Genomic DNA, 27,697 nt, shown 5'->3' on the forward strand with positions numbered 1-27,697 from the left:
AGATATGCAGAATATTATTCCAAAATTACAAATTTAAATAATTCAAAAAAAAAAAAACCTTTTTAGAAGACAATGCTATTATCTCTGCTAAAAAATTTTGCTGCAGATGTACTCACTGTTTCTGACCCTGCTGCTTATTAGGTAGTTATTTGTAAAATGGGACGACCTGCTATGTAAGAAAGAAGAACTTAAATCAAGGCCAGTCACCGACTTGGTTGTCACTATTCATCCCATTAATAATCTTTTTTCAGAATTTCCAGTATTATAGCAGTCATCTCCTTATTCCTATGTAGAAACCCTTAGAAACCCTCATCCATCCATGATTTACAGATCCTTTTAGCTGCTTTAAACCCAGCACAGTTTCCTATTGACCAGCTGACTTGCAAATACTTCTTCCATTCCATGGTTCTGAAAAAGCTTGATGGTGCAGATAGAGGAATACCAGGGCAGCAGCAATTCTCCAATACTACCATGTGTTGATTAACATCAAGAATCTTTCATTAGTTGACACCTCTCAATGAAAGTGGATTGGTCTACAAAACGTTAGGATAGCAGGTGATACATACTGAAACTGAATTAATGTTTGCGAATGGGACTAGTCTGATGTTCTCTTATCCTTCTTTGATTCCACCACCTCATTTGTATGACTTCTGATTCCATGCTCATGTTTTGTATTTTCATATGTAATAAATCAAGGTAATGATTCCTCCTTTATTTATTTATTTTTATAATGAAGATAAAAGAGAAAGTTTGGGGTAATAGTTAAGGTACCAGGTTAAAAACCAGGAAACTCTTTGTGCCCACCTACCTTGGGCACAAAGTTGGGTGACCTTGAACCAAGCACTTTCTCAGCCCAAGAAAGGCAAACAACTTCTGAAATTTCACCAAGAAAATGGCAGGGACTAGTCCAGGCAATCTCCAAGAGTCAATACTGACTTGAAGGCACATACAAACATAAAAATTGGAGTGCATGTTTATGATCCATTGGTTACTCTATAAATAAATGTACTGTATACCTATGCCTAATATTCAGTTTATGGCAATGAAACAAAATTATGTTCTCACAGACCAAAAATACCATGCTATAATTCTGTAACTTCACCCTGATTTGACTCTTGCACATACTGATTTGTTCCTGATTATTCAGTGTGCTGGGTCAAAAGCACAGAAAAGTATTTACAAATGTCAGTAATATTTTAGTTAACTTGCTATTAGTGTATTAAACATAGCCTAGAAATTATTATTAAACATAATAGAATTACTGTTATAATTTCCAAATAAGGGTCAATTTTTTCCATCCTCCCTTTACACTGTAGATCTTTCTTTCAACTTTCCAAATTACATTTTATCCTTCTGAAAATTAACCATCAGTAACTGATGTTACACGGTGGCTCAGTAGCTTAAGATGCTGAGCTTGTTGATCAAAAGGTCGGCAGTTCAGCAGTTCGAATCCCTAGTGCCGCTTAACGGGGTGAACTCCCATTACTTGTCCCAGCTTCTGCCAACCTAGCAGTTCGTAAGCATGTAAAAAATGCAAGTAGAAAAATAGGGACCACCTTTGGTGGGAAGGTAACAGCGTTACGTGCGCCTTTGGCGTTTAGTCATGCCGGCCACATGACCATGGAGACGTCTTCGGAAAGCGCTGGCTCTTCGGCTTTGAAATGGAGATAAGCACCAACCCCTAGAGTCGGGAACAAGTAGCACATATGTGCAAGGGGAACCTTTACCTTTACCTTTTAATTGAAAACTTCTCTGGCTTTTAGATGTGCTACATTTGAAACATTGAGCTATTATGTTCTTTTTTTATTAGCATGAGAGAGAACATTCAGGACATGTTCACAGACAGTATTAATATGTTTAAGACAAATACTGGCAGTGACTAAATGCAATTCTGGCAGAGTTAAGTGCTCTGTATAGAAATTATACTGTCTGCTGAAAGAATTGCTTTCATATTTGTCTCACACAATGCTTTGACTCTTTGTTGTTTTGCAGGTGATCCATATAACAGGAAGGTTACGACTAAGAGTGTCGCTGTCTCATGGGCGGACCGTCCCGAGCCAAATCATGGGGCTTGTTGTCGTTGCTCATGCACTGCCCCCTCCTACAATCAATGAAGTCAGAATTGACTGCCACATGTTTGTTATTCGAGTAAACATGGACCTCAATATTATTTACTGTGAAAATAGGTATTGCATTTGGGCTATTTTATTTTGTTCTTCCAGAATGCTCTACTGAAATATGGGCTAGAGCATTTGTTTCATACGACAATAATGATAATGCAGATGTATGTGTTCCTCTGATCAGTACGCAGAAAGTGAGAGCTTCATTTTGAGATTTGGAAAACTGAACTGGAATCTGATTGACTGATAGTTGCCTAGGGAGTTAACTAGAAAGAAATATCACAATTTAAATATCAGTTTTCTGACTGCAAAACTCCTCTGATACTCTTTGGATTAGCATTTCCCACAATGGAATGCTAATACTCTGGAGAGTAGAGATGAGAGTGAATAAGGAAAATAAAGAATCTATTTCTCCCACCCTACAGTGTATGCAGCCTCTATTCAGACAAACATATACTGTATATAATTTCAGAATTCCTCCTGAAGCACTAAATGTTGTCCTGAGAATCTTTTCCTTGGAGCCCACCGAATGTTTCTGGTATCTTAAATTTCCTCTGATTCAGCAATACACCATCCTCTCTTTCTCACTGCCACTCCTAGGAAGCGGCAATGAGAAATATTAGTACTGATTGTAAATTGGATTTACAACTGATTGGAAAAGCCACACTATTTTTCTTGTTCACAGCTCAGTTTAATTTAAAAAAATGGGAACAGGCAGGACAGAATGAGAATATGGATATACTTTAGATGTTTTAAATTGTATTTAATCAGTTGCAAAATATTACTAAGTTTTTTTTCATGCAAGCTTGCTTTTATTTTTCTTATTAAAACTGAAAATGCTGGCAGTAATGGTTTAGCCCAATGAATTCTACATCTGTTGCTTTACTGAACCTTTCAAGAAACAGCCTTAGGTCAGTGGATATGTATGTTTGATCATATTGACAAAAGCAGAAGTTTTGCCCTTGAAAAGATGATCTGGTATATCAAAGTAATAGGAATGTCTTTAGTAAAAGCAAAAATTGTTTACGAATGAAGGCAAATATACATGTCACAGGATAATGTTGCAGGATCCAATCTGGGCCAGTCACCAGGACCAGAGGTTTTGTCTTCCGAGCTTTCAGATTCCTGCTGGAACCCATCTTCCGGGAACTTCTCTCTAGCAGAGTATGTGCTGTTCTGTGTGTGGTATTTATAGTGCCTGTTGTAAGTGGCTTTTTAGATGTTGATTGGGTGTGTTGATGTCTGGCTTTTAAGTCATTAGCTGTTGTTAGCTTGTGCTGTCCAGCCTTCACCTTCTAAGTACTTGATAGGCTGGTGGTAAATCAGCACTCCTGTTAACTAATGAGGGGCCTGTTTCCCAGACTTCAATCACTTCCCTGGCTGTTTTTGTGCCTGCTTCTCCAACAATGTTGGTAGCTGCAAAATTGAATGTGTGTCCTTGTTCATTGCAGTGTGAGGCTACCAATAAGTTTGGGTCTCCTCGTCTGACCACTCATGTGTGTTCTTGCAGTGTGGTTAGCTTTCTCCCCATCTGTCCTACGTAGTCACAGGGGCAATCCATGCAAGGGGATTCAGTAGATTACATTGGAAGTATCTCCCACCTCCAAGCGATCCTCACAATGCATAATTTGTCCTCGTATGGTAGCCTCTAGGCCCGTGATGGTGAATTTATGGCACACATGCCATAAGTGGCATGCAGAGCCCTCTTTCTGGGCATGCCAGCAGTTGCCCATTGCTCTTCCAGGTTCTGGCGTGGATATGTGCAGCAGCCAGCTGATCTTCACACACCCATGTGCACCAGAAGACCAGGTGACCAGCATGCATGTTTGGGAACTACTCTTCTGGTTTCCGGTGCTCCCGCGCGTGCACACCAGGGAGCTGCTCTTCCAGTTTCTGGTGCTCACATACGCACACGCTCCCATTTCTGCACTTGGTGCTGAAAAGGTTTGCCAACACTGCTCTAGGCAGTGTGCGATGCCCACATGCAGATTTCGGAAGCTGCATTCTACAGCTTCTGAAATGTTTTTAATGTAGGGCAGGGTGTGCAATGTGGTTGGTCTTGTAGCTTGTTTATTCCTTTCTCTCCCCACTGTGTTGCTCAGATATCGTGTGACAAATGATTGTGGGTAGCCATTCTGCTTGAATTGTTCATGTCGGTACCTGCTCTCCAGCTGCTGGGCTTGCTGGGTACTACAGTGGATTCTCACCCTGCCATATAGTGTTCTGATGCAATTCTTTTTGTGTGAAGTGCACGGTTGCTGTTGAAATTCAGAAAGCATGGAGTGTTGGTAGCCTTGTGATAAACTGTGGGTTTTAGGCTCCCTTCCTCTTTCTGTTGAAAAGTACATCTAAAAATGATAATTTAGATGTACTTGTCAACAGACAAGAGGATGGAAGCCTAGAAACCACAGTTTATCACAAGGCCACCAATGTAAGGATCTCCAACATAAAATGCATTAAACGTTTAGAACATCTGAGTTTTTTAGAAATCTCCAAATTAATAATTTTCCATTTCTTAGTAAAAATGCAAATCAGCTTTTAGGAAAGCAAGTTCCCTCTCTAAAGAGAATCTGAAGACAGTGAAATGAACTGTTCCCTTATTCTCATGATCACCTAAATACAGTGAATACTTATTGGGGGAAAGAAGAGAAAGTTGTATCTTTAGTTCCAGTCCCTGATCTACATGTATTTTGGTCATGTAAACAATTCTGTGCATTCAAAATAGATATGCATTTGGCACCTTTACAAATGGGCACAAGATCCATTCACTTGAGGAACAATAATCCTGCTCCCCTCTTTCTAATTCCCTATTTATGAATATGTTATCTAAATACAAGTATAGTCTTTCAGCATGCAACCTGTAAAAGTGTCATCTTGCCTTAAAAAGATTCAATGCAACCATTTATGAATGGCTTTTCTACATGCTTGCAACAGATCAGATAAGTGGCTGTACTGAAAACAGATGAGCAGTGAATCAGCAGAACTCAGTGTAATGAATGAAATCACATGCTCAGGAGCTCTATTTCTAATGAATTGTCAGTGTTATCATATCAATCTTCAGCTGGTTCAGTTAAATGCAGAGTCACAATATCTTAACACAGTATAATCTAAATTAATATATTAATCAAATGCAAGAATATCCCGAATTCACATACTAGAAAGATGACCATCAGCTTTACAGGCATGATGGAAAGTATCATATAAATCATATAAATATATCATATAAATATATAATACAATATCACAGTATTTCAGCACAGCCCTTCTCAACTAGAAAACTGTTATTTAGTCAACAAGAAGAGAAGAAAATGTGTGCAATACCGGTTCTTCTTTTATTGCAAAAGTTTTACAATTACATTTTCACCCCTTTTTTCACCCCCCCACCACCCTCCCCAAACTTCCCATCCTCCCTAACCCTCCCTAACCCTCCCCCCCCAGACTTCCCTATTACATACTCATAACTAATAACACTAATAAATAAACCTGAACCCATCCCTCCCCCTATATAATTTTTCCTCTTTGTCTCTTTACATTAAAATATTTCTAATACATTATTTTCAAATAAAAGCTATTTGATACTTTCTAGTTTGGTATTTGTTCTGAACATATTCTATCCACCTTTTCCATTCCCATTCATAAGTCTCTTGTGAACAATCTTTTAAATACGCTGAAATCTTCGCCATCTCTGCAAAACTGGCCATCTTCAAAGTCCATTCCTCGATAGTAGGCAAAGCTTCATTCTTCCAGTATTTACCTATCAACAATCTTGCTGCTGTTATCATATACAATATTAGTTTTATTTCACCCCGTGTAAAACCCTTAACTATACCCAATAAAAACAATTGTGGAGAAAATTGAATTTTTTTCTTCAAAACATTCTGCATGACCCACCAAATTTTTATCCAAAAAGCCTTAACTTTCCTACAGGTCCACCATACATGATAATACGTAGCATCCAAACATTCGCATCTCCAACATTTTGGCTGAACATTAGGGTACATACATGACAACTTTTTAGGATCTAAATGCCATCTATAAAACATTTTATAAAAATTTTCTCTCAGGTTTTGCGACTGTGTAAATTTAACATTCTGAACCCAAATTTTTTCCCAAGTTTCCAGCATCACTGGTTCTTCAAAATTCTGTGCCCACTTAATCATACAATCTTTAACTAATTCCGTTTCTGAATCTCTTTCTAACAAAACATTATAAAGCCTTTTAATACCTTTTAATATGCATTGGACCTTACCGGTTCTTCTTTTAGATCAAGGACTCCTTTGAGGCATCCATCTTAGAAAAATGCATCTACACACATACAAGATTGATTTTGTTATACTACACTTGAAAACACACAACTTCCTCACCCATTTAACATCAAGTATTATTACCAAACCATATTATAATAGCTAGTCTGGATGAATGCAATTATAATCAATAGTTGGAAAAATTAAATTGGCATCTTAAAATTTTAGTCTGTTTTGGTGAAAACAAAGACAGATGTTCCTAGTCATAATGATAGTACACATTTTCCTTAATTCCTATCAACCTTGGTTCCTACCATCAGTTCTTCTAGATGGCCTAACACCGCAATGATGTCCATTATTTTGCCTGCCAATGAACAGTTTTTTGCCTACACTTGTTTGGGGAGAAGCAGTTTCTAAAAGCATTATTTGACATTTTTTTCCCCACAGAAAGAATTTTCAAATAATAGAAAGGAAACTGAAGAAAAAAAAACATCTTTTTGTACTTGATTTGTCAGACCCCTGAAATCTATCCTTGGAACCCCTATTTAGGAACCACAGGTTAAAAAACTTTGTATGTACAAAGACTCCACCCTATACACAGTAACCTTGCTGAGCACATTGTAAGCCGCCCTGAGTCTCCGGAGAAGGGCGGCATATAAATCAAATTAATTAATCAAACCTTGAGCATTGCAGAGAATAGAAGAGAGATACAGTAGGTCCTGCCTCTTTTCCATGATACAGGGAATAAAATGGAGGTATAGCCTACCTGGATATTATGCAGATTGTTCCCAACTTCTGATCCTTTACATCTGTCTCTCCCTATTAGCAACACCTCCATTTTATCTTTAGTTCCGAAATGGAAAAAATCAATTTATCTATTCTGGAGGAAGAAACTAGCAGTAGATATATAGAAAATCATATTTTCTGATTTTTGTTGAGGAGTGAGAACCTGACAGGTGGCTCCCTAATTTGCTATATTTTTAAAAAAATCATATTAAGTTCTTATTATCTCTCAGAGTGACTATGGAGACTAGCTCCATGCCATCACTCTGAATGTGTGTACCAGAGGTGGTATTCAGCAGGTTCTGACCAGTTCTGGAGAACCGGTAGCAGAAATTTTGAGTAATTCGGAGAACCAGTAAATACCACCTCTGACTGGCCCCACCCCCATCTATTCTCTGCCTCCTGAGTCCCAGCTGATTGGGAGGAATTGGGGATTTTGCAGTAACCTTTCCCTGGAATGGGGTGGGAATGGAGATTTTGCAGTATCCTTCCCCTGTCACACCCACCAAGCCACACCCACCAAGCCACACCACGCCCACCAAGCCACGCCCACAGAACTGGTAGTAAAAAATTTTGAATCCCACCACTAGTGTGAACCCTACATGTACTCCGATAACTAATTCATCCCCAGTATTTCCCATTTGCCATTCAAGAACAAACTTGCAAAGAATTTTCTCAGAACCTGAGTGACAAAAGGTCCTCAGATAGTCCCAATACATTTTGTGAGTGTTAGAACATCATTTTAAAAACATAACGAAGAGTTACATCTTCCAAACAAAAGGAAGAACCCAGCTGACCAGACTAATTCGTTCTCCCAATTTTCAATTTGAGAGGATTTTTTTTTAACACAGATGCCTGAGGACATTGACATCTGGACAATCAATAAGAGGAACGCACATACAGAGAGAAGCAGAGCAGAGCACAGAGCAGGAAAGGCTACTGAAAGGATTTTAAAGTTTCTGCACAGAGTAAACCACAAAGTCCCAGTTAAAAGAGCTAGGAGTGAAAGCAGAGCTCCCAGATGAATAAGACTAAAAAAGATAACACCCTCAGGCATCTGTATGTCTCAGCATTTAAATTATATTGCTTGAAATGTCAGTTTGGACTCTGTGCCAGGAAACAGTTGAAGAGCCTTTTTTCATGAATATGCTCAATAGAAGACCAATCTGTTGAAATGAAAGATGTCTCTAATCATTTTGCATAAGCATAACATGTTCTTATTTTATAGTATAACCTTGAATTATCTTGCTCTTTTAATGAGGAGCTTTGTATTTTAAGGAATTCTTATCTTTGTGGATATTGTTAAATATGGACCTATAGACAATTTGAGACTGCATTTGTTAAAACAAATGGATTAACTTCAGCAGGGGAGGGAGGGAGGGAGGGAGGGAGGGAGGGAAGGAAGGAAGGAAGGAAGGAAGGAAGGAAGGAAGGAAGGGAGGGAGGGAGGGAGGAAGGAAGGAAGGAAATGTTAGTTTGATTTGGGTTTTATTACAGATATGTTTATTTGAGAACAAAGAGAGCCAAACTGGTCTAAGATTTAAGGTCTAGAGTAGGATTAGTGGCTAATTTTGGGTCAGTCATTCTCTCATTCCTAGGAAGTAAACTCAATCATATAAAAATGCTTCTAAAACAACTGCATTGTTCTAAAACAACTACAACTTTTCCATATAATCACCAGGAGTTAAGACCTACTCACATACATGCATACACACACACATAAAAGAAAACAAATATTAAGAATGTTACAGATGAGCTATGGGTCTTTGTTTTTAGAATTAAATTTAGGGTTTTATTCCTGGTAGATAAAACTAAATTATGAGTTGGGGTTAATTCTACCTTCTGAGATAACACAACAAAAATAATATAAAATTGTCATAAAAAGGATAGTTTTCAGGACAGATGTACAAGTTTGGGATCAGAATGGAAAGCATTTCATTGTTGTTGTATTTTCTTCCTTTCTCGGTTTATAGGCTTTATTTTTCCTTTACAGGATTAGCGATTACATGGATCTGACCCCTGTAGATATTGTAGGGAAAAGATGTTACCACTTCATTCATGCTGAAGATGTGGAAGGGATCAGGCACAGTCATTTAGACCGTAAGTACTCTGTTCTTGTAAAAAATAACACCTTACTGTTATAACGTGCAACTGAACTAATTCTTGTATTCCAATCTGTGGACCTCTCTCTTTGACTTTATTTGCGGATGGTTTAGTTATAAAGTACATATTTTCCTCTGTCACTAAAGGCAATTGGTAAACGTTCAAATGTGAGCCATGATAAATTCAAACCAAACTGTGATCACACAATGTGGAGATATTGTTTTTGTCCATGAGAAGTTTTGAAATAAAAATTGAAGTCAGTTCATATGACAAAGCATTAACAGAAGTATAGCAATTAATTGCGTTAACATGTTAAAAGTTACCTTAATATGGGATAGACCCAAAAAACCCATTGTGGCTAGAGCAGGTCAACAGAATAAAACAATATTTAATATTGCCTTACCTAAGGATGGAGAGGGTGCAGCAAAACTGTCCTCAGTTTTGTGGTCAAAGCAGGCAAATGTATATGATGCAGGCCCTGCCTCTTATATACTTGCATATAGCATTGTGATGCAGAAACCAAAGGGGCAGGGTTTACATTGTGATGTCACAGTGCATGGCTGACCTTGTTGCCAATCATAAGTGGTCTAGCTGTCATTAGGCAGCAAATACTTTTGCCTTCAACTATCCATTAGGCAAGCTGGCCACTGAGGAAAGAAAGAGCTACTGCTATTGTTAAGCATGGGAAACACAGCATGGGAAACAGGGGTGGGTGCTGAATTTATTTATTGCCAGCCTTTTGAAGCTCAAGGGAGATCAACATATCTAACATGGACCGTTCAAAGCATTCTGCCTCTGCCCAGGGGTAGTATTCACTTACCTTCGCTACCGGTTCGCAAATGGGAGCGCGCACACGCACTATGCTCATGTGTGCCACCTCAACACATGCACAGAGCCTTCTGCGCATGCGCAGAGGGTCAAAAACAGGATGTGATGACGTGCGGGGGTGGGCGGAGCCTCCCGCCACCGGCGCTACCAGTTTGCACGACCGGATAGAGCCGGCTGAATTTCATCACTGCCTCTGCTCTGAAGTATGCCTCAGTTGTATTACCTGCTTCTCTTCTGGTATGCTTCCTATGGCTTTGGTGCTAGTTGATTAGTGCACGCAAAAGGTATACTCTGTTCTAGCTATCATAACTCTAACTCAAACATGTTTATTGAAAGAAGCTCATCAAGACGGGGAAAAAACCAAATTATTCCTTTTTTTTTTTTTTTGCCTTTTAAAACACATTTATTAACAGATGCAGAAAAAATAAAAATAAAACCATATTCCTCACCACCCGCAAATCCAACTGCCGTTGACACAGAGAGTAAATCCATCTCTTGGCTGCCTGCCCCCCCCCCACTCCAGGTGCCTCCATAGAATTTATAAGGAAGGTCACCTGCTCAAGGCTCACGGGATAGTACAGTTAGTGGGGTTCAGAGAGACAGGTACATCCGCCTTGCACTGAATGATGCTGGGCACACCAGGCAGTAGCTGGCAGCTTTGCAGTTCTGGAGCCAGTTCCTTCACACATACTGCCAGATTGCGCAGCCTGCCCAAATTCTGCCGCGACTCGGCCATGGAGAGAGAGGATGTGGCGGGGCCGTCCTCGGCACTACTGTCTGCCCAAATTATTCCTTTACAGATTAAAAAGCCTTCCACTAAACCCAGGTCTTTCTACCTGAAATCTTGAAAGTTTGTTAGATAAGATAACTCTGCCATGCAGGCCAATTTCCTAACAAATATTAGGATCTGTTAGAATCAAGAAATACTTTAAGAAATATGAAAGCATGATTCCATTAGGAAAGGCAACTTTGCCTATCAATGTAATAAATATCTTCCTTAAAAAAAAAACAATTCAGTAATTTCCTATTTTAAAAAAACAATCCCTAGTCACAAACTTTGTTGAATTTGTTTGAGTATAATTTAATCAGGCACTCTGAAACTTGTTGCTGAAAAGTTTATCCAATTCTGACAAAGTAAAAAGAAATCATTGCTAACTCTGGGAAATAGAAAGACTTCAATACAGCTTCTGAATTCAGCAAAACAAAAGATTTTCAGAATTGCCAAATCAGAATCTGAATCAATCATGTGTGTATATACGTAAAGGATTTTAATGGAATTAAGATTTATTATTGGAATTGATAAATTAGGCTTCTGACCAGCCTAATTAACAGCAAATTACCTTAGTTAATACCTGCAATACTTCCTAATCAATTTTTCATCAGAAACCACATTTAATAAATAAATAAATGACCATTGGTTTTTAGCATTAGAATAATTTCTCATAATTTTAATACTTTGAGACCTATCCTGTTTCTCTTACTTAACCATGTTCAAGTTAAACTTTTTCTTGCTGTTTTATTTAATGGTCTGTTTTTGTACATTCCACACTGAATTATGATGTTATAACTATGACTACATCATAGTTCTCTATGATTGTATTACAATGCTCCGTTTACATTAAATCTCTTTCATGATGCTTTCTATCAGAGTACTGAGGTGCCATTTTTCATAAATTTTCTGTATTTTTAAAAGCCCATTCTCCAGTTGTTGCAGCCAATAATCTTGCCTCCATTTCTCTCTAACCTTCCTTATATTTATGCTCATATTTCTATTTCTATCTTTTATTTATTTATTTCCTTTATTTATCTAAACAACCCCAATCTTGAGATATTTGATGGCAAGACAGCAAAACAAGAAAATAATAAGAACAATAAAATACAATAACACACATATTTTACATACACATAGTAAGATGAATGCTCAGTCACATTTGATCAAAGTTTTTTTTTTTAAATCAACACATTTTTTAAAAAATACATTAATGAAGGGGTGTCAAACTCACGTCATCATGGCAGTGTCATGTGATGTATTGGGATTTTTTCCCCCTTTGCTAAACTGGGCATGGGTGTGGCCGCATCCAGCCCGCGGGCCGGGAGTTTGAAAGCCCTGTATTAATGTATAGAGTCCTTCAATGATATGCATTGATGACAACAAAAAACAAAGAGCAAAAAAGTTATTACAAAACTAGAAGAAATCCAGATCTAAGACGTCTTTTGTCTTCTATAAAATTTTCTAATTTAAGCACTAGCAGAAGAAGAATCAAACTCCTTGGCAGAGCATTCAGAAGATGGATCCACATCACTTTGCGGTATCCTTACATGAAATGCTATCTGTTTTCCTTGCTTTCCTTTCATTTATTAAAATAAAAAAACATAGGACTTTAATTTTATGGATTTCCTTCCTTGAAATAAGAGAGTAGACGTCAACTTCAGGGGCAGAAATCTAACATCATTTTTCCCAGTGGTCTGTCTACTTGCCTCTGCAGCTAGAAAGAAGAGTAGGTGAGAAGGAAATTGGGTATCAGGGACAACAACCCCAGAAGACTCTGTGGATTTGGAGGATCCTCTGTAACTCCCCCCCCCAATTTAGCTCAAAGGAAATGTAAATCAATCTTTAACATCATCTAAATTAATTAATTCCTTTTGCAAGCAATGGAAGGACTCATCTGCTTGCTCCTTATTATTTTTTCAGGCTGACATTGACTGTGCTTCAAAATAAGGCTATGTATTTACATTAAAAAAGTATCAGCAGTTGTATTATCTAGAAATTCTGGGATTTGTAATGCAGTACATCATAAGGATAACAGTTTGAGAAAGAAAGATACCCATTAGTTCAGAAAGCCTATAAAATAGTTAGCTGGATAGTACCTGTCTGTCTATCTGTCTATCTAATCTTTTAGTAGCGTCTCCTACTAGAGGTCAATAATCAACATTATTTGTTCTTTTCCTGTTATTGTCTGAAAAAAAGACATTCTATTTTTGCCGAACTGCATATTTAGATTTTTCAGCCAGTATATGCATTATCTTCCAACTCTGCATTGCTCTGCATTTGTTTTAAATCTTATAATTAATTGAAGCAATTTGTATTTCTCATTGCTTGTCATATGTTCCCAATATTCAATTTTTTGGTGGTATTTATTTTTTTGCTATCTTTGTCTATTGGATGGTAAAATGTCTCATTTCCTATATATTTAGCACTTAATGTGTTAAGTAATTTTCTCTAAATCTGTGTTTTAAATGCTTATATTCTGCTGATGATCATATACTTTCATTATTCATCTTCTATTCTGTGTAATTTAACTGGCAAAGCCCTAACAACATACAATCTGCCAGTGAAGCTCCATCTTAAATCCTGAGCATACATAAATGTGCTTATTTTTTCAAAGAAGTGATAGCATAGCTTTAACTATTGCAGTATTAATTATTGCTTGATGTATGATTTTCTAGATAGTGCATACTGTATGCCTATATACGTAGCTACTTATGATGGAACTTAAATGTTTTGCTAAGCATTTGAGACATTTCACTAATATAATGTGTATGTTCCTAGCATCACATTTACCTGTGCAAAGAGTAGAACTGATTTGCATTCAATTCTTCCTCGTATAAAAGAAGTTGTGTGTTTCACTGGTTGTTTCGTTTCGATAAGAGTTCCCACTGGAGAATCATAAATAAATTGGGATTTACTCTGAGAAACTACTCTGAAGTAAGCTGTTTGAAGACTGGGGCCTTATCATCCACTCCATGTAAAGAATTCACTTAAACTTCTTTTTTATTCTGCACACCAATATCAGTAAAAGATTTTAAAAAAAGTAATAAACATATTTCTTTCCACTAATATATAAAAACTCTATTCTAACCCTATTTTGGTATTGGGTGACATTGTTGCCTTGTTTTTATTTAGCAAGTCCATTTACTACTCAAAAAATAAAAGGTTGTCACATAATATAGAAGCATATATCTCCTCAATTAATTGGAAAAAAAATAGTAACATTCACTGAAGAATAATATCAAACATTTTCTGACTGGAAATCCAAGCAGGACGTAGAGGAGTTAAGACCTCTAGAGAATGTCATGAATATACTTCTGGACAAATATAGGATGATATACCAGGATTTTCAAAATGGATATATATTGCTTTTGGGAACTGTCACTCGATTGTGTAGCTACAGATATAGTATGTGCTTTTTCATTTTGGAATCTTAATTGAGGTCTAAATTCATAAACCTGACACTGACAAAAAGATGCTTGTCACCCTCAGCTATTGCTCAGAAAACGTCATCCCATTTCTTCTGGACTTGATTTACAGCTATAAGAAATACAATTCCTTAAGAACAGCAGCCCGAGCAGTTTGTTTTCCATAAAGCAAAGGTCTCTGATGACTACATTTGGGAGCATTCTCTCTTATATGCTCTAATTTAGTTTCCAATAGCTGAAACAATCCAGATTTTTTTTTAAAAGCAGCTTTACTATCACTTTATTCATGCTACTTCCCATTTTCAAAAGAATTTTGCCCTTCAATATTGAGACATTTTTTTCCCTCTGCAGTCGGTTACAAATACACAATGGCTTTTGTGTACATTCATTTGAAAATTTCTATTCAGTTATTACTATTTGCTGGTTCCATTTCCAAGATAAAAAAAACCAGTCTTTTTAAGTTATCCCTCTTTGTGTGTATAGATACAGACATGGACGCTCACAGATACACACATTTAAATGAATGTATATCTTTTAAAATCATCTTAAATTTACTATTTAAAATAGATGGAATAGCCGATCATTCTCGACGGCAAAATTTCACTTCACAAGTTTTGCTATCATAATAGGGAAAAATTATACAAAGTCAAGTAGCACACAATTAGTAAAACTGTAGGGAGAAAAACAAAGCCTTTTGATACAGAGGAATTCTAATCCTAATCAGTCTGAAATGCCTGTGCTTTTGTAGTGCTTAATATCCTCAATCATAAAAGAAATCAAACTTATTCTAGTCAAGGTATAGCATTCTGTGAAATGCTAAAATATACAAATGAATGTCAACTGTTGTACAAGTTGATGATAATCACCAAAGCAAAAGAGATTGCTTTGATATTATTTGATAGTGTGTCTTGTGTTTAGATGATGTTTGAACATGCTAACTTTAAAGCCAGCCCAACAGTTGAAAAACAAATATACATTACTGGAGGAGCATTAGCAAAAACATTAGTTGCTCTGTTCAATTAACCTGCATATCTTCAGCTCTAACATAGATCAGTAATGCCAGATGTTGTGTTACTGCAATCTAAAATCAAAAGGCATCATGAGACTTTCTTGAAACCATTTCCAGCTCCAGAGATTTTGCCATCTGAAGCAATGTCCATGTATTTCCCAAGGTATGGGTAACTGAGAAGTCAAAGCTTGTCTCTGAAATCTAACTTGCAGTCATGCAGCCATTGAATAGAACTCTAAATAGGGATTGTTCCAAAGTTGCCCTCTGACCTCCACAGCAAAATGAGGAATTGAATCTATACTACCTTGTCTCAATTCACTATTCTACAATGTTTCTAGAATTCACAAACAGAATAATGAATAAACATAAATTAAGTCTAAACTTTACCAATGAAAGAGTAACTAGTTCAGTTAAAATATAAAAATGTTTATGTCTGATTTATGTAAATTTCTAATGTCAGCCAAATTGGAAGTGCTGTTTAGATAGTATTAGATGTTTTAATCTCTATCACATAATTTTAATTCTTCTCTACTTAAGTGAAAATTAGTTAATTCCCATTATGTTTTATAATTTCTTAATTTTCAATATTTGTGTCTATTAGCATGTCAAATGAGATATTGTATGGATTGGATTCAGTTTAATTATGCTTAGTTAATTCATTAAAATCAGGGACTTGAGGTTGAATCTAGATTTAGGCTTACTTGGATCAGGCTCATAAAAAGCAATGAAATGAATTCATAATTAATTGGTGTGTCACTCTGAAAGATATGAAACTCATTGAACATGAGGAAATATAAATGTTCTAGAATATTTAAAATGCATTTTATAAAGAGACATGTCCTTATTTCAGATTGTCATCTAGCTTTATAGTATATGTATATATATATATATAAAGAATATCTTTATATATAATATATCAGAATATCTGTGCAATAGTTGCAGCATCTGTTTGAACTTTTAAACATGTATATATAAAATCTTGGTGCCAAGTTCATTTAAGATTCATTCTGAATCCCATTAATTTCCATGTAGAATCATGATCTAAAATCATATAGCTGTATCTACAATTCTGCCTGTTCCATTCTGAATTATTTAATGCACATAGTATTGCTGAATGGAAACATGTAGCTTCTTTTTTTCTTAGATATTCCAACATTTAATTATTCTATTTGACAGCACGCTCTCAAATACCTGGTATTTACATTTTGTTACACATACATAAATATCCTCATAACAAAATAGAAATAGACAAGACAATAACTAGAGTAAAATAACCATTAATAATAATGAATGCAACATATGAAATGAAGAACTCTAAACAAGACGTGGGTGTTTTTAAAATATTTATCATGGTATTAAACTATGTGTGTGTGTGTATCTTACCTGGTGGATGCTGTGTTAATTGTGAAGCAATGAAGAAGAAAGGGATAATTTCAGGGGTGAAATTTACTTATGTTCGCTACCGGTTCACAAATGTGAGCATGCGACAACTCTGCGTATGTGCAGGACTGTCTGCACATGCACAGAGGGTCAAAAACGGGACGTGATGATGTCCAGGCAGGTGGGCGGAGCTTCCCACCGCTGATGCTACCGGTTCTCCCAAGCCGGATAGAACTGGCTGAATTTCACCACTGGATAATTTGTAAGTATAAATCCCATTAAATATAAATAAATACATAACAGTATCTAGTCTGCACATAGTTAAATTAGAATATAAATTAGAAAGTAATGAACTTTGAATTTTTTAAATAATTATTTAGCAGGATTTCTTTTTAAAAATGGAAATTTTAGCCATGATACCAAATAAGTATCATTTGGTCAAAGGTTTCTTGGGGAATATGTGAATGAAAACCGGTACAAAAATAGAGATACAATATTCTTCTGGATGGAATGAATGATTTCCTTCAATGAAGCCAGGTTTATATTTAGATGGATTCTTTAAACCAAAATTCTGTGAGAATGGGTCAGAGGAAGAACTATAATTCCTTTCTTCCATCCATCCACCCACCCACCCACCCATCCATCCCTACTTATCCAATCTGTTTTTGGACAGCCAGTGAGTGTTAGATGATTCATTGATAGTTTTGGATGCATAATTCTATTTAAACAGAATGTATCCTAAAAGTTTGCTAAATAATCTTCAGCAGTCATTGCTATTTAACTTAATTGCAGAATTTGTAGTAAAAATGCCATCAAAGATACAGATAATTCTGAAAGCTAAGATTTTTAAAATGTTTTCTCTGTTTCAAGCAAGTGAGGCACTTAGTGCACTCTACCTGTGATGCTATTTTCCCCATGGGTTTTGAAAATGACCTTCTTGTAAGCATCAAGGACTGTAACTTTTCAGATAAAAAATACTTGTTCTTATTTTAAGTCAATGCCAGGTTTATTCCCCTATAGTCCACAGTTTTCAAAAGCAGAAGAAAAAGTAATCCAGAAATTTTCTTTAAAAAAACACACACACTACTGTTTCCAGAATGAAGTTACTCTGTCAGCTTGCCTTGGGCTTTAGGTGGAGAAGAAGAGATTAAAGAGTCAGTATTCCTTTTCATGTTTCCTCTGCCAGTTTTGTGAATGTAAAAAGAGAAATGATACTAACAGATAAGTGTTCAACTGTGGTACTAAATGCAGAGCTATTTCTTTCTCTCTCTCTCCCTCTCCCTCTCTCTCTCTCTCTCCCTCTCCCTCTCTCCCCCCCCCTCTTGTTAAATTAACAGTATTTTCATATTAGGACAATTTGGGAATCACTCTGGCTCATCCTTATTCTTGTGAAAGCAGTAAATACTGCATACCGAACCCCCCCCCCTTTATTCCTGGTGTAATGAGGGCTTTTGTAAACCAGTGTTTATGTGATACCTTAAATCAACTGATCTCATTTTTTTTTCATGTTTACTATTTACTGAACCAAAATGTGCAATATGCTCAAAGTTTCAAAGTCATTTGTAACCTAGGGAAACATTGTATTGTATGGAATGCTTTTTTAAAAAAGTCACATTTTGTTACAATATTTTTTTCATCTCCTCTTCAAACGGAATTAAATTACTTCCTTCTTATAAAATACAATGCGCGGTTTAGACGTTTTTTCTTTGATTTCTAAGAACAGCTTTACCAGTGGGGGAAATATGGTTTCCCCCCCAAAAAAACACAAATCTTGAAATTTATACTGATCCATTTTATTTTATTCAAAATATTTCTACATTTCTCTTTCTATTGCATCTCTAAACAAAATTCAGAAATAGATTTCCTTTTTGGGAATGATACACAATATACAACAAACTATTGAATTATACTATTGTTATAATCTTATCCTATAATCATATCTTGTTACTGTGAAGACTAACTGTGGGTCAAACTATAGTATTACTATAAAAAAGGTTCATCTAAAGAAATCTAGTGGTTTGCTTTTAGAAACAAATATAGTATAGATATTGTATAGATAATGTAAAAGGTTACTTGTAAAGATATTTTATTTTGGCAGAATGGGTTAGGTGTAGAATCAGATTGGTTCCCCATTCTCTAAAGGACTCTTCCCCAATCTATTCACTTCCATAAGTGTTTCACTAAACTCTCATAATTCCCAGTCAGCTTTTTTATCTTTAATTACACCACTCTTGTGACTTCCTGTGTGATGTTGGTTGGCCTGTGTTCACAATTCATCATACCACTTTGAAAAATTGCCATTAGAGAAAGACTTCCTTTCCTAAAACTTATTTTCCATAAGTGTTAAGGTAGAGTAAAAAGCCAAAATGTTCTTTTGTAATTATATTAACCCAGGTGAAACAAAATAATTTACAACCAGCAAATTGCATTCTTTCATCTGCTTTATTTTCAGAAAGTACATTAGTGAAAGAAGAGGTTATTAGGCCTTTAAGAATCCAAAAAAAAAAAAAAGAACATTTAATTCATGCAGTTTTGCTATTACTGCATGAACCTTCTGCCTTCTTTAGATCTCTTACCAGTGCTTTTTAGAATTGGTTAATCCTGACAGGGTACTTATTTTAATATTGCCTCTATTTCTTTTTCTTAAAACTGTATATTTTTAAAAAAATGCATGAGAATCAATGATTTATAGTATAATCCTAAATATGCCTTGGCTTAACCCAAGAAGAGGGCAACTGTAAATGTAACTAGTAAAAATATTAAGTTTATTGAAAGAAATACATTTCCCGATACCGCCATCTTAATTTTTTCTCTCAGAAATGCAGTCAGCTAACCTGTTAACAATAGATTATAATGATAAAAATCCTTTATTATTAAACTTTTTAAAATAAATTTATAAACTGAGGTATTCTAATAGAGTAAAACTTTAAAGAAATATTCCCCTATTCCTTATTCTCAGTCTTAAGCTAATTATAAATTCAAAAGTATTTGCATAAAACTGAAGTCTCAACACCATAGTTGTTTGATGGAAAAATCCACATTTTTCCACCTTCTTGCTTATCTTTGCAGTTTAGCATTGAATTATATCTGAAACATGAATACACAAAAGCCAAGATCCATTTTGATTAATGCATCAATCTGATCAACTTTACCTTGTTTACAAAACACTATAACCCAAATTGCAAATGTCTGCCATTTCTACAAAAAAAAATCTGACTGAATTTTCAAAGCTTTTAAGCTTTCAGTCAATTTATTGCAATGTCAGAACATTGTAGTCAAAATAAAATGTCTATCTGTCTTTCTCTTCCATACATATGCATATGGAAAATAAGTAATTCTTATTAATAAATGTGGTATGCCATAAATGCTGAATGCCAAAGAAGAGAAGGACAGGGCAGGAAAGAAGACCTTTTCAAACGTTGGCCCTTGACAAGAATTGGCAGATGAGAAGAAGATAAGGCTTTAAACCACAAAATATTTTAGTCCTCCAATGAACCCTAAATCCTGCCATACTATTTAGATGACATAGAATAGCTGCAGGCAGAAACTTCCCTTGGCAAAACAGCTATCAGTTAAAAGGTAAAGAGGAGCCAGTGCCCTCCGCCTCATTTTTCTTTAGCCTCAAAATGGGTGAAGCTACTAGTCTCAGGGAAGAAATGCTATCAAGTAGTGTATCCTCTGGGCCCAATTATCCTGCAATTCGCCTCCACCAAGAGCCCCAAGTTCATCTTAAATTTAGGTGTATTATTTTTAAAGAAAAAACAGAGCTCATTCACACCTATCTTCAGCCCCAGACCCGCTTGTACCATATGCCTTGAGCTCAGGAGATGAATGCATCTGGCTGTATACATGTTTGAGTCCAACATAAATCCTGAGGTGGCTTTGCGGCCTGGAATTGGTAGGCTGGGTTGCTAGAAGGGTTGATTAACTGCCATTGTAGTTACACAGTGTGTCACAGACTCTCTGGATAAATAGAAGAGCACCTAAAGCTTTAGTTGTCCCCTGAGCGAACTCTTTTGAGCTAAGCCTAAGAACTTTTGCAGCCTTTCTGCCTGAGATGGGAATCTTGAACAGCAGTGATAGCTATAGCAAACCTTTGCAGAGAGACAACAGAGAAAGTACGTAGAAAGAAAAAGCAAAAACAGAAGAAAAAACTATCCTGCACTTTTGCATTTACATCTGTGTTCCTTTTAAAAAGAGAAGAAAAGGTTTTCTAGATTGTGATAGTAATATGGATTTAGGCTTGTATCTTCTCAGGTACAGTAAGCTTTAAACTTTAGATGGCATTACATTTACTTGCATATCATTCTCTGAATCTGAAGGTACAGCCAAATTTTAAAGGCAAAGTCTAACTTTTAAGTTGAAAGTTTAACAGTACTAACCATAGTTTTTCCTGTCTTCAATGTGACTTCTTTTCTTCAATTTCCCCCACCTCTTCCCAAAAAAATCAAAATGTACTTCATGAAACTATTGTATATGAAGCACTTATTAGCCATAATTAAATGGACAATATGAATTTACTACGTCTTTAGGACTCTGGCTTGTTCTGGTTTAGAGCAAGATGATTAATGCAAATACATATTACTTGAGATAACCATTTAGCAGCTAATTTAGCCAAATTTATTACAGCAGTTAGAGGTTTTTCATTTTAGCAGACGGAGACAAGGACATGCCAAAAGCAGAGATGTATGTGAATGCACACTGCCCTCTAGTGCACAAGATTTACAGGATGGAGAACAAATACATCCCAGAAGAAGAAACGCAAGCTGGAATAATAAGAATACTGAGCAAAATATTTGTATTTCTGCCAAAAACACGTTGTTTCTTTATTTCAGCATATATACTACTGTATGAGAGTTTTAAATTAGCTAAAACTCTATTACAACATTTGGCTTGGAAATACTGGCTTGAAACAAATTTTAACATCCTTTTACGAAGCATCTTTAAGCAAAATTTCACAGAACTTATACGTTTTGCTTGTTCTTCCATTTCTAGTTCTATTTCAACATTGCAAAGAACTCTTGCTTTAACATGCTTGATTCTACAACTCCCTTAGGCCACAGTTTCTTCTGCAGTTCATTGGTTGATTTATTTTGCTCTGGTATTAAGCCAAGTCTCTACAGACATTCCTCCTATGACCACTGGAGATTTGGTTCATCTGAAGACTGTAAATTCTGTTTGACAAGATCAAAAGAAACAGATGTGTAAGTTCAGTAGTTGATATCACCTGCAATGAAGAGAAATGATCAAAGAACTAGGGTACCGTATCTTCCCAAACCTTTCAAATAGCCAGAGTCTCGGGGAGGTTTACTACCTAGCAGCTATGAATAAATCACATAGAAATTTAACATGTGTATGATACACACACACAGAGAGACACACACACACACACATGAATGAAACAGAATTGTCCACAGATTTGGTGCTTCTTGAGCCACAGCAAATTCTGCTTCTGATTGCTTTTCCCTTGCTTAGTCGAGCTGCCAACAGCAGATTAAAATCAAACTACAAATCAAGGCACTGCCTTCAACTCTTCCAGGCCTCCCAGAAATGATTTAATTGTTCTTATAATTATCCTTTCTCTGAAATGTAGGGGACAAAAATCCTTCAATTTCTTTGTACTGGTGTGGTGTGTGCTTTAATACAGAGCAATTGTATATAAGTGCAATGCCAATGATTTTCCTTTTGCCTTTGTTTCTTCCATTCAGTGCTGAACAAGGGTCAGTGTGTTACAAAATACTACCGTTGGATGCAGAAAAGTGGGGGCTATATTTGGATACAGTCTAGTGCCACTATCGCTATTAATGCCAAGAATGCAAATGAGAAGAACATCATCTGGGTTAATTACCTTCTGAGGTATATCTTTTTGCCACTTCAATTATTGACATTTTTGTTGTGACTACAGGACATATTGAAAGGGTAGTGTGTAACAACAAATGCAAGGAACTCAATGTGAGTCTGCTTATAATTAATGTGTACTAATGAATAATAGAAGCATGGTCATCGGATAGATTGCCAGTCTGGATTCTCCTAAATCCAGGTAAAGCTTTAGCTTAATCAGGTTGATTCATAGCCAACCTTTGTTAGGTTGATACTATGGACAGAGGCTTCTTTAAAAAGACATGAGATAATGTTCCTATATGCTAAGAAGCTAAGGCCCTTATTGTTTCAGAAACTCTGTTTGTTGCAATTGTCGGTATGGAATTTATTGTAAAACTCTTAAATGCAGTGCCCTTTGCTTTCCAGATATGTTAGACATGTTGATTAAATGCCAGATGTTTAAGCTCTCTGAATTGTATACAGGAAAATATTAGGTCTGAATTTAGATCTTGGTGAATGCACACTGGATGGATTATCTGGATGCTTTATGGGAAATGCCTGAATTTTATTTCTGTTGTCTGAATAATGGAAATCAAAAGAGTATATAATTTTATAGAATAGAAATAGGAATAGGAATAGGAATAGGAATAAGAATAGAATAGAATAGAATAGAATAGAATAGAATAGAATAGAATAGAATAGAATAGAATAGAATAGAATAGAATAGAATAGAATAGAATAGAATAGAATAGAATTCTTTATTGGCCAAGTGTGATTGGACATACAAGGAATTTGTCTTTGGTGCATATGCTCTCAGTGTGCAAAAAAAAAAACATTTATCAAGAATCATAAGAGACAACACTTAGTGATAGTCATAGGATACTAAATAATAAGAGGTATTTAAATTTAATAAATGTGTTTATGTAAAGAAAATGGGAAATATTGTGCACTATCAATCCTAAATTTATGTCCTCAGAATTCTTGTTGATTTAAATAAGTCTTATTTCTGTTAAACAGGGTTAAGATGTGGGACCTTACAAGCAATTATTGGGGGGGGGGGGAAATGGGCCATGTAATTCTTTTTTTTTTTTTTTTTTTTTTACTCTTTCCTCTTGCAAAGGCTGGGGCCTTATGTCAGGAGTGAGCTCAGAAAGAATTCACATTTCCTTTATTCCCAGAGAAAGGACTGTAACCCCTCTTTCCCCTCACTGTGATTTAATTGAAGATAAAGAGGAAATCAGATATTACTTAGTGCCCCAAGCACTTGTTGAAGAGAATTGAACATAGCAAGAGGCATTCTGCTTTTGAACCCAATTCTTTCCTACCATTATGATAAATGAAAATCAGAAATAGTTTCCCAGTAATTAAAGACTACCACATAATGGCCAGCAGCTTGAGGAATCCACCTACATGTTACACCTCTCCATAGTATTTGCAGATAACATAGGAGCATCCTGTCTCCTCTCCTCCATGGATTAACCTCTGATACGAGTTGCAAATTATAAAGTGATTTTCCAATAAAAACAAGAGGGACTTGTAAAAGCAGCCTAAAGCCCTCTCAAACCATCCTCCTGGATATGCAATGGTTTTATTCTTTGGGGAATTTTTTTTTATCTTGTTACATGTTCTTGGTTCATGTTTCCATGCTTGCTTGTAGAGAAGTATCACTGGGCTGGCATTAATAGAAATACAGAATAACAGAGTTCGAAGGGTCCTATATAACATGACACAGTTCATGTATGTGCCCAGAAATTGTAAATAACAATTCCTCTGTGACTTATGCAAAATAACTCACTCAAATAACTCAAAAATAAATAACTCAAAAATAAAATGAGGTCATCATATACTGAAGATGGTAATGAACAATTCACTTATAAGAGAAATAGCAGAAAACAAGGCTTATGTATTTGTTGGTTACTCAACAAAGAGTTATTATTTTGATGGATAATACCAGAACAAAAAGGACATCTATTTTTAAAGTAGTATTAATAAAAATTCCCCAAAGATTCAAGAGTGAAGAATCAAGATATGTAATTACTGTTGTTGTGCTTAGGGGTCCAAATAAGGATTATTTTTAATAGTGAAAAACCAAGATAGAAATTCTCTAAAACCCACAAACAAAAACCTCAAAAACTGTATTACATTTCATCACATGGCTATATTTGATTAATGTTAGCAATTTATTATATTATATTGTTTTTAATTACTTAGTTGCCAAGAAAGGTGTGGGAAGAAAAGAAGGAAGGAAGGAAGGAAGGAAGGAAGGAAGGAAGGAAGGAAGGGAGGAAGAGGGAGGAAGGGAGGGAGGGAGGGAGGGAGGGAGAATGCTTTCCTATGCTTTCTATTGTTTCAGGCATTCAAAATAATTTTGAAAAAAGGGGGGAACTATCATACTCCAAGTTATCATGTATGTGTACATGGGCTGCCTCTTCTCTTTTAGCGATCCAGAGTATAAGGACACTCCAATGGATATTGCACAACTTCCACACTTGCCAGAAAAAACCTCTGAATCCTCTGAGACCTCTGATTCTGAATCAGATTCAAAGGATAACTCGGGTACGTAAACGCTCATCTTGTTTGTAACTTTTTGGCATCATAGAAGCATGGTTCTTCTTGGTTTATTTTTAAATTTATTCATACCATCACAACTAAGTTAGAAACTGCAATTATAACTTATAAGTGGAGCTCTAAAATTCTCATAAAAATTGGTAAGAAACACTGGGCTGGTTTGAGGCTGTTGCACTCTGGAAAAATCAAGTATAGGGTGAGGAGTATTCTTATATCTATCACTGTTGACTGGATGTCCAGATGACCTCATCGCTTAAGAGCAGCTACTGTCATCTCAGATTCATACAGCAGCTCTGACCCTATTTGCATAGCAAGAACCCAGCATATGTGTTCTGTTAATCTCTTGGCTGGATTACTGCAAAGCATTTTATGGGAGGATGTCTTTGAAAATGGTTCAGAATATTTAGTTAGTCTAAAGCAGAGCTGCCACTAGGACTGGCAAATAATATGATGCTAATGTTTTATTAACTGCAGAAACTATTCCAAGTCTTATTTGCAATATTAGCACTGCTTGTTAAAGCCTTGGATGGTTTGGGTGCAGAGTATCCCAAAGAAGATCCCTCCTATATTGAAAATGAGCAGGTGTTTACAAAAAAAGGAGCCTTCTTACCTGTAAACACTTCACTTATAAAAGGCTCTTTCTATAAAGGCACGTATTGCATTCACATAGCAATATTATTGCTTCCAGAGCAAGATCTTCCTCTTCTCTAGGCCCTTTTAATTTTAACTGTCTGCCCTGTACTGGAATAATGGCTTTTATATAGATGATAATCTTTCTGGTGCTATTCATGCATGGTATTTTACTCTTTATGTATAGTTTTTCTGATTGTACACATATTTAGCAGCCTGTCCACAAAACTGTCATTACTGGAGAAAAAACAAGTCTTACCTTCAGCTTGAGCATGTATGTTTTTTTATTTTTTGAACAGCAGAATCTTGAACTGGAGGGAGTTAAATGACAGACAAATGTCACTCAGCTCATTCTTGGTAAAACTATCGTTTTAAACTTAAAAGAAAATGCCTTTGCCAGCAATATTGCTAGTAATAATATTTCACCAGCCTCCAGGAGTCTAAGTGGGCTCTAAATCTTACATTCTTATTCCTAATGATGTTTTTCACTTTTCTTTCTACTCAGAGGACAATGAGAATTCAAAGTCGGATGAAAAAGGAAACCATTCAGAAAACAGCGAAGATCCCGAATCAGATAGGAAGAAGTCTGGCAATCAGTCAGATAATGAAATGAACTGTAATGATGATGGGAACAGCTCCAGCAACCAGGACAGCAGGGACAGTGATGACAGCTTTGAGAATTCTGACTTTGAGAATCAAAAGGCCCCCGAAGATAGCTTTGGCACTCTTGGTTCTATGCAGATTAAGGTGGAGCGTTATGTGGAGAGTGAGTCAGACTTGCGGTTACAGAACTGTGAGTCATTAACCTCGGACAGTGCCAAGGACTCAGACAGTGCAGGAGAAGTAAATGCCCAGTCTTCCAGCAAGCATCAAAAAAGGAAGAAGAGAAGGAAAAAGCAGAAAGGAGGCAGCGTGGCCCGGAGAAGGCTCTCAAGCACCTCAAGTCCAAATGGGCTTGACTCAGCATTGGTGGATCAGCCCCAGCTGCTCTCACCGCCAAACAGTGCCTCAGTGCTCAAAATCAAAACGGAGATATCAGAACCTATCAATTTTGATAACGATAGCAGTATTTGGAATTACCCACCCAACAGGGAAATCTCAAGGAATGAATCACCTTACAGTATGACCAAGCCCCCCAACTCAGAGCACTTCCCTTCCCCCCAAACCAGCAGTAGTTTACATGTCTCCATTCCAGACTCTGTTCTAACCCCGCCAGGGACTGAAAATCCTGCCAATCGCAAATCTCAGTTCAGCACCTCATCCAACTCCGCCTTGGCTCCTGTATCCTCTGACCCTTTGTCCCCACCTCTGTCAGCATCTCCACGGGACAAGCATCCGGGTGGCCCCAGCACTTCCAATTCTTTACTGTATACGGGGGATCTGGAAGCCCTACAGAGATTGCAAGCAGGCAATGTGGTCCTTCCTTTGGTTCACAGGGTAACTGGAACCCTTGCTGCCACCAGCACGGCTGCTCAGAGGGTCTATACCACTGGCACGATCCGGTATGCCCCAGCTGAAGTTACTTTGGCCATGCAGGGCAATCTCCTCCCCAACACTCACGCTGTTAACTTTGTGGACGTTAACAGCCCCGGTTTTGGCTTAGATCCTAAAACACCAATGGAAATGCTCTACCACCACGTCCACCGACTCAATATGTCAGGACCGTTTGGAAGTGCTGTGAGCGCAGCCAGCCTGACCCAAATGCCTGCAGGGAATGTGTTCACAACTGCCGAAGGACTGTTCTCGACTCTTCCGTTTCCTGTGTACAGCAACGGCATCCATGCCGCACAGACACTGGAACGGAAGGAGGATTGAAATATGACCACATACTGTGTTCAGTGTTAAACTCCGAGGCATAGACTATGTTTTAATTTAGACCTTTAATCCTAGCACTTTGAATTTGAGCAGGTCAGTTTATTCTCTCCATATGATGCTCCCCATTTCATCCCCTTTCTCTTTAACTTGACTTATTCTTTAATGGGAAAGATACTTTTAATTTTGGCCTTCAGAGAACT

General features: G+C 36.6%; 1 protein-coding gene across 1 annotated transcript in view; it reads left to right on the plus strand.

Annotated features, from left to right (window-relative positions):
• The window catches only part of NPAS3 (neuronal PAS domain protein 3), a 745,489-nt gene extending 717,992 nt beyond the window's left edge, over window positions 1–27,497 (plus strand). Inside the window, exons 8-13 of the mRNA XM_070931372.1 lie at window positions 1,993–2,186; window positions 9,141–9,247; window positions 22,373–22,520; window positions 24,925–25,044; window positions 25,486–25,490; window positions 26,188–27,497. Of these exons, the coding sequence (XP_070787473.1) occupies window positions 1,993–2,186; window positions 9,141–9,247; window positions 22,373–22,520; window positions 24,925–25,044; window positions 25,486–25,490; window positions 26,188–27,497 (1,884 nt within the window). The remainder of the gene's footprint in view (window positions 1–1,992; window positions 2,187–9,140; window positions 9,248–22,372; window positions 22,521–24,924; window positions 25,045–25,485; window positions 25,491–26,187) is intronic.
• Window positions 27,498–27,697: the final 200 nt, after the last annotated feature.

The sequence above is a fragment of the Pituophis catenifer genome, unplaced genomic scaffold (genome assembly GCF_029215685.1).
Source record: "Pituophis catenifer annectens isolate HBS135680 unplaced genomic scaffold, rPitCat1.0.hap2 SCAF_1, whole genome shotgun sequence".
Lineage (NCBI taxonomy): Eukaryota > Metazoa > Chordata > Lepidosauria > Squamata > Colubridae > Pituophis > Pituophis catenifer.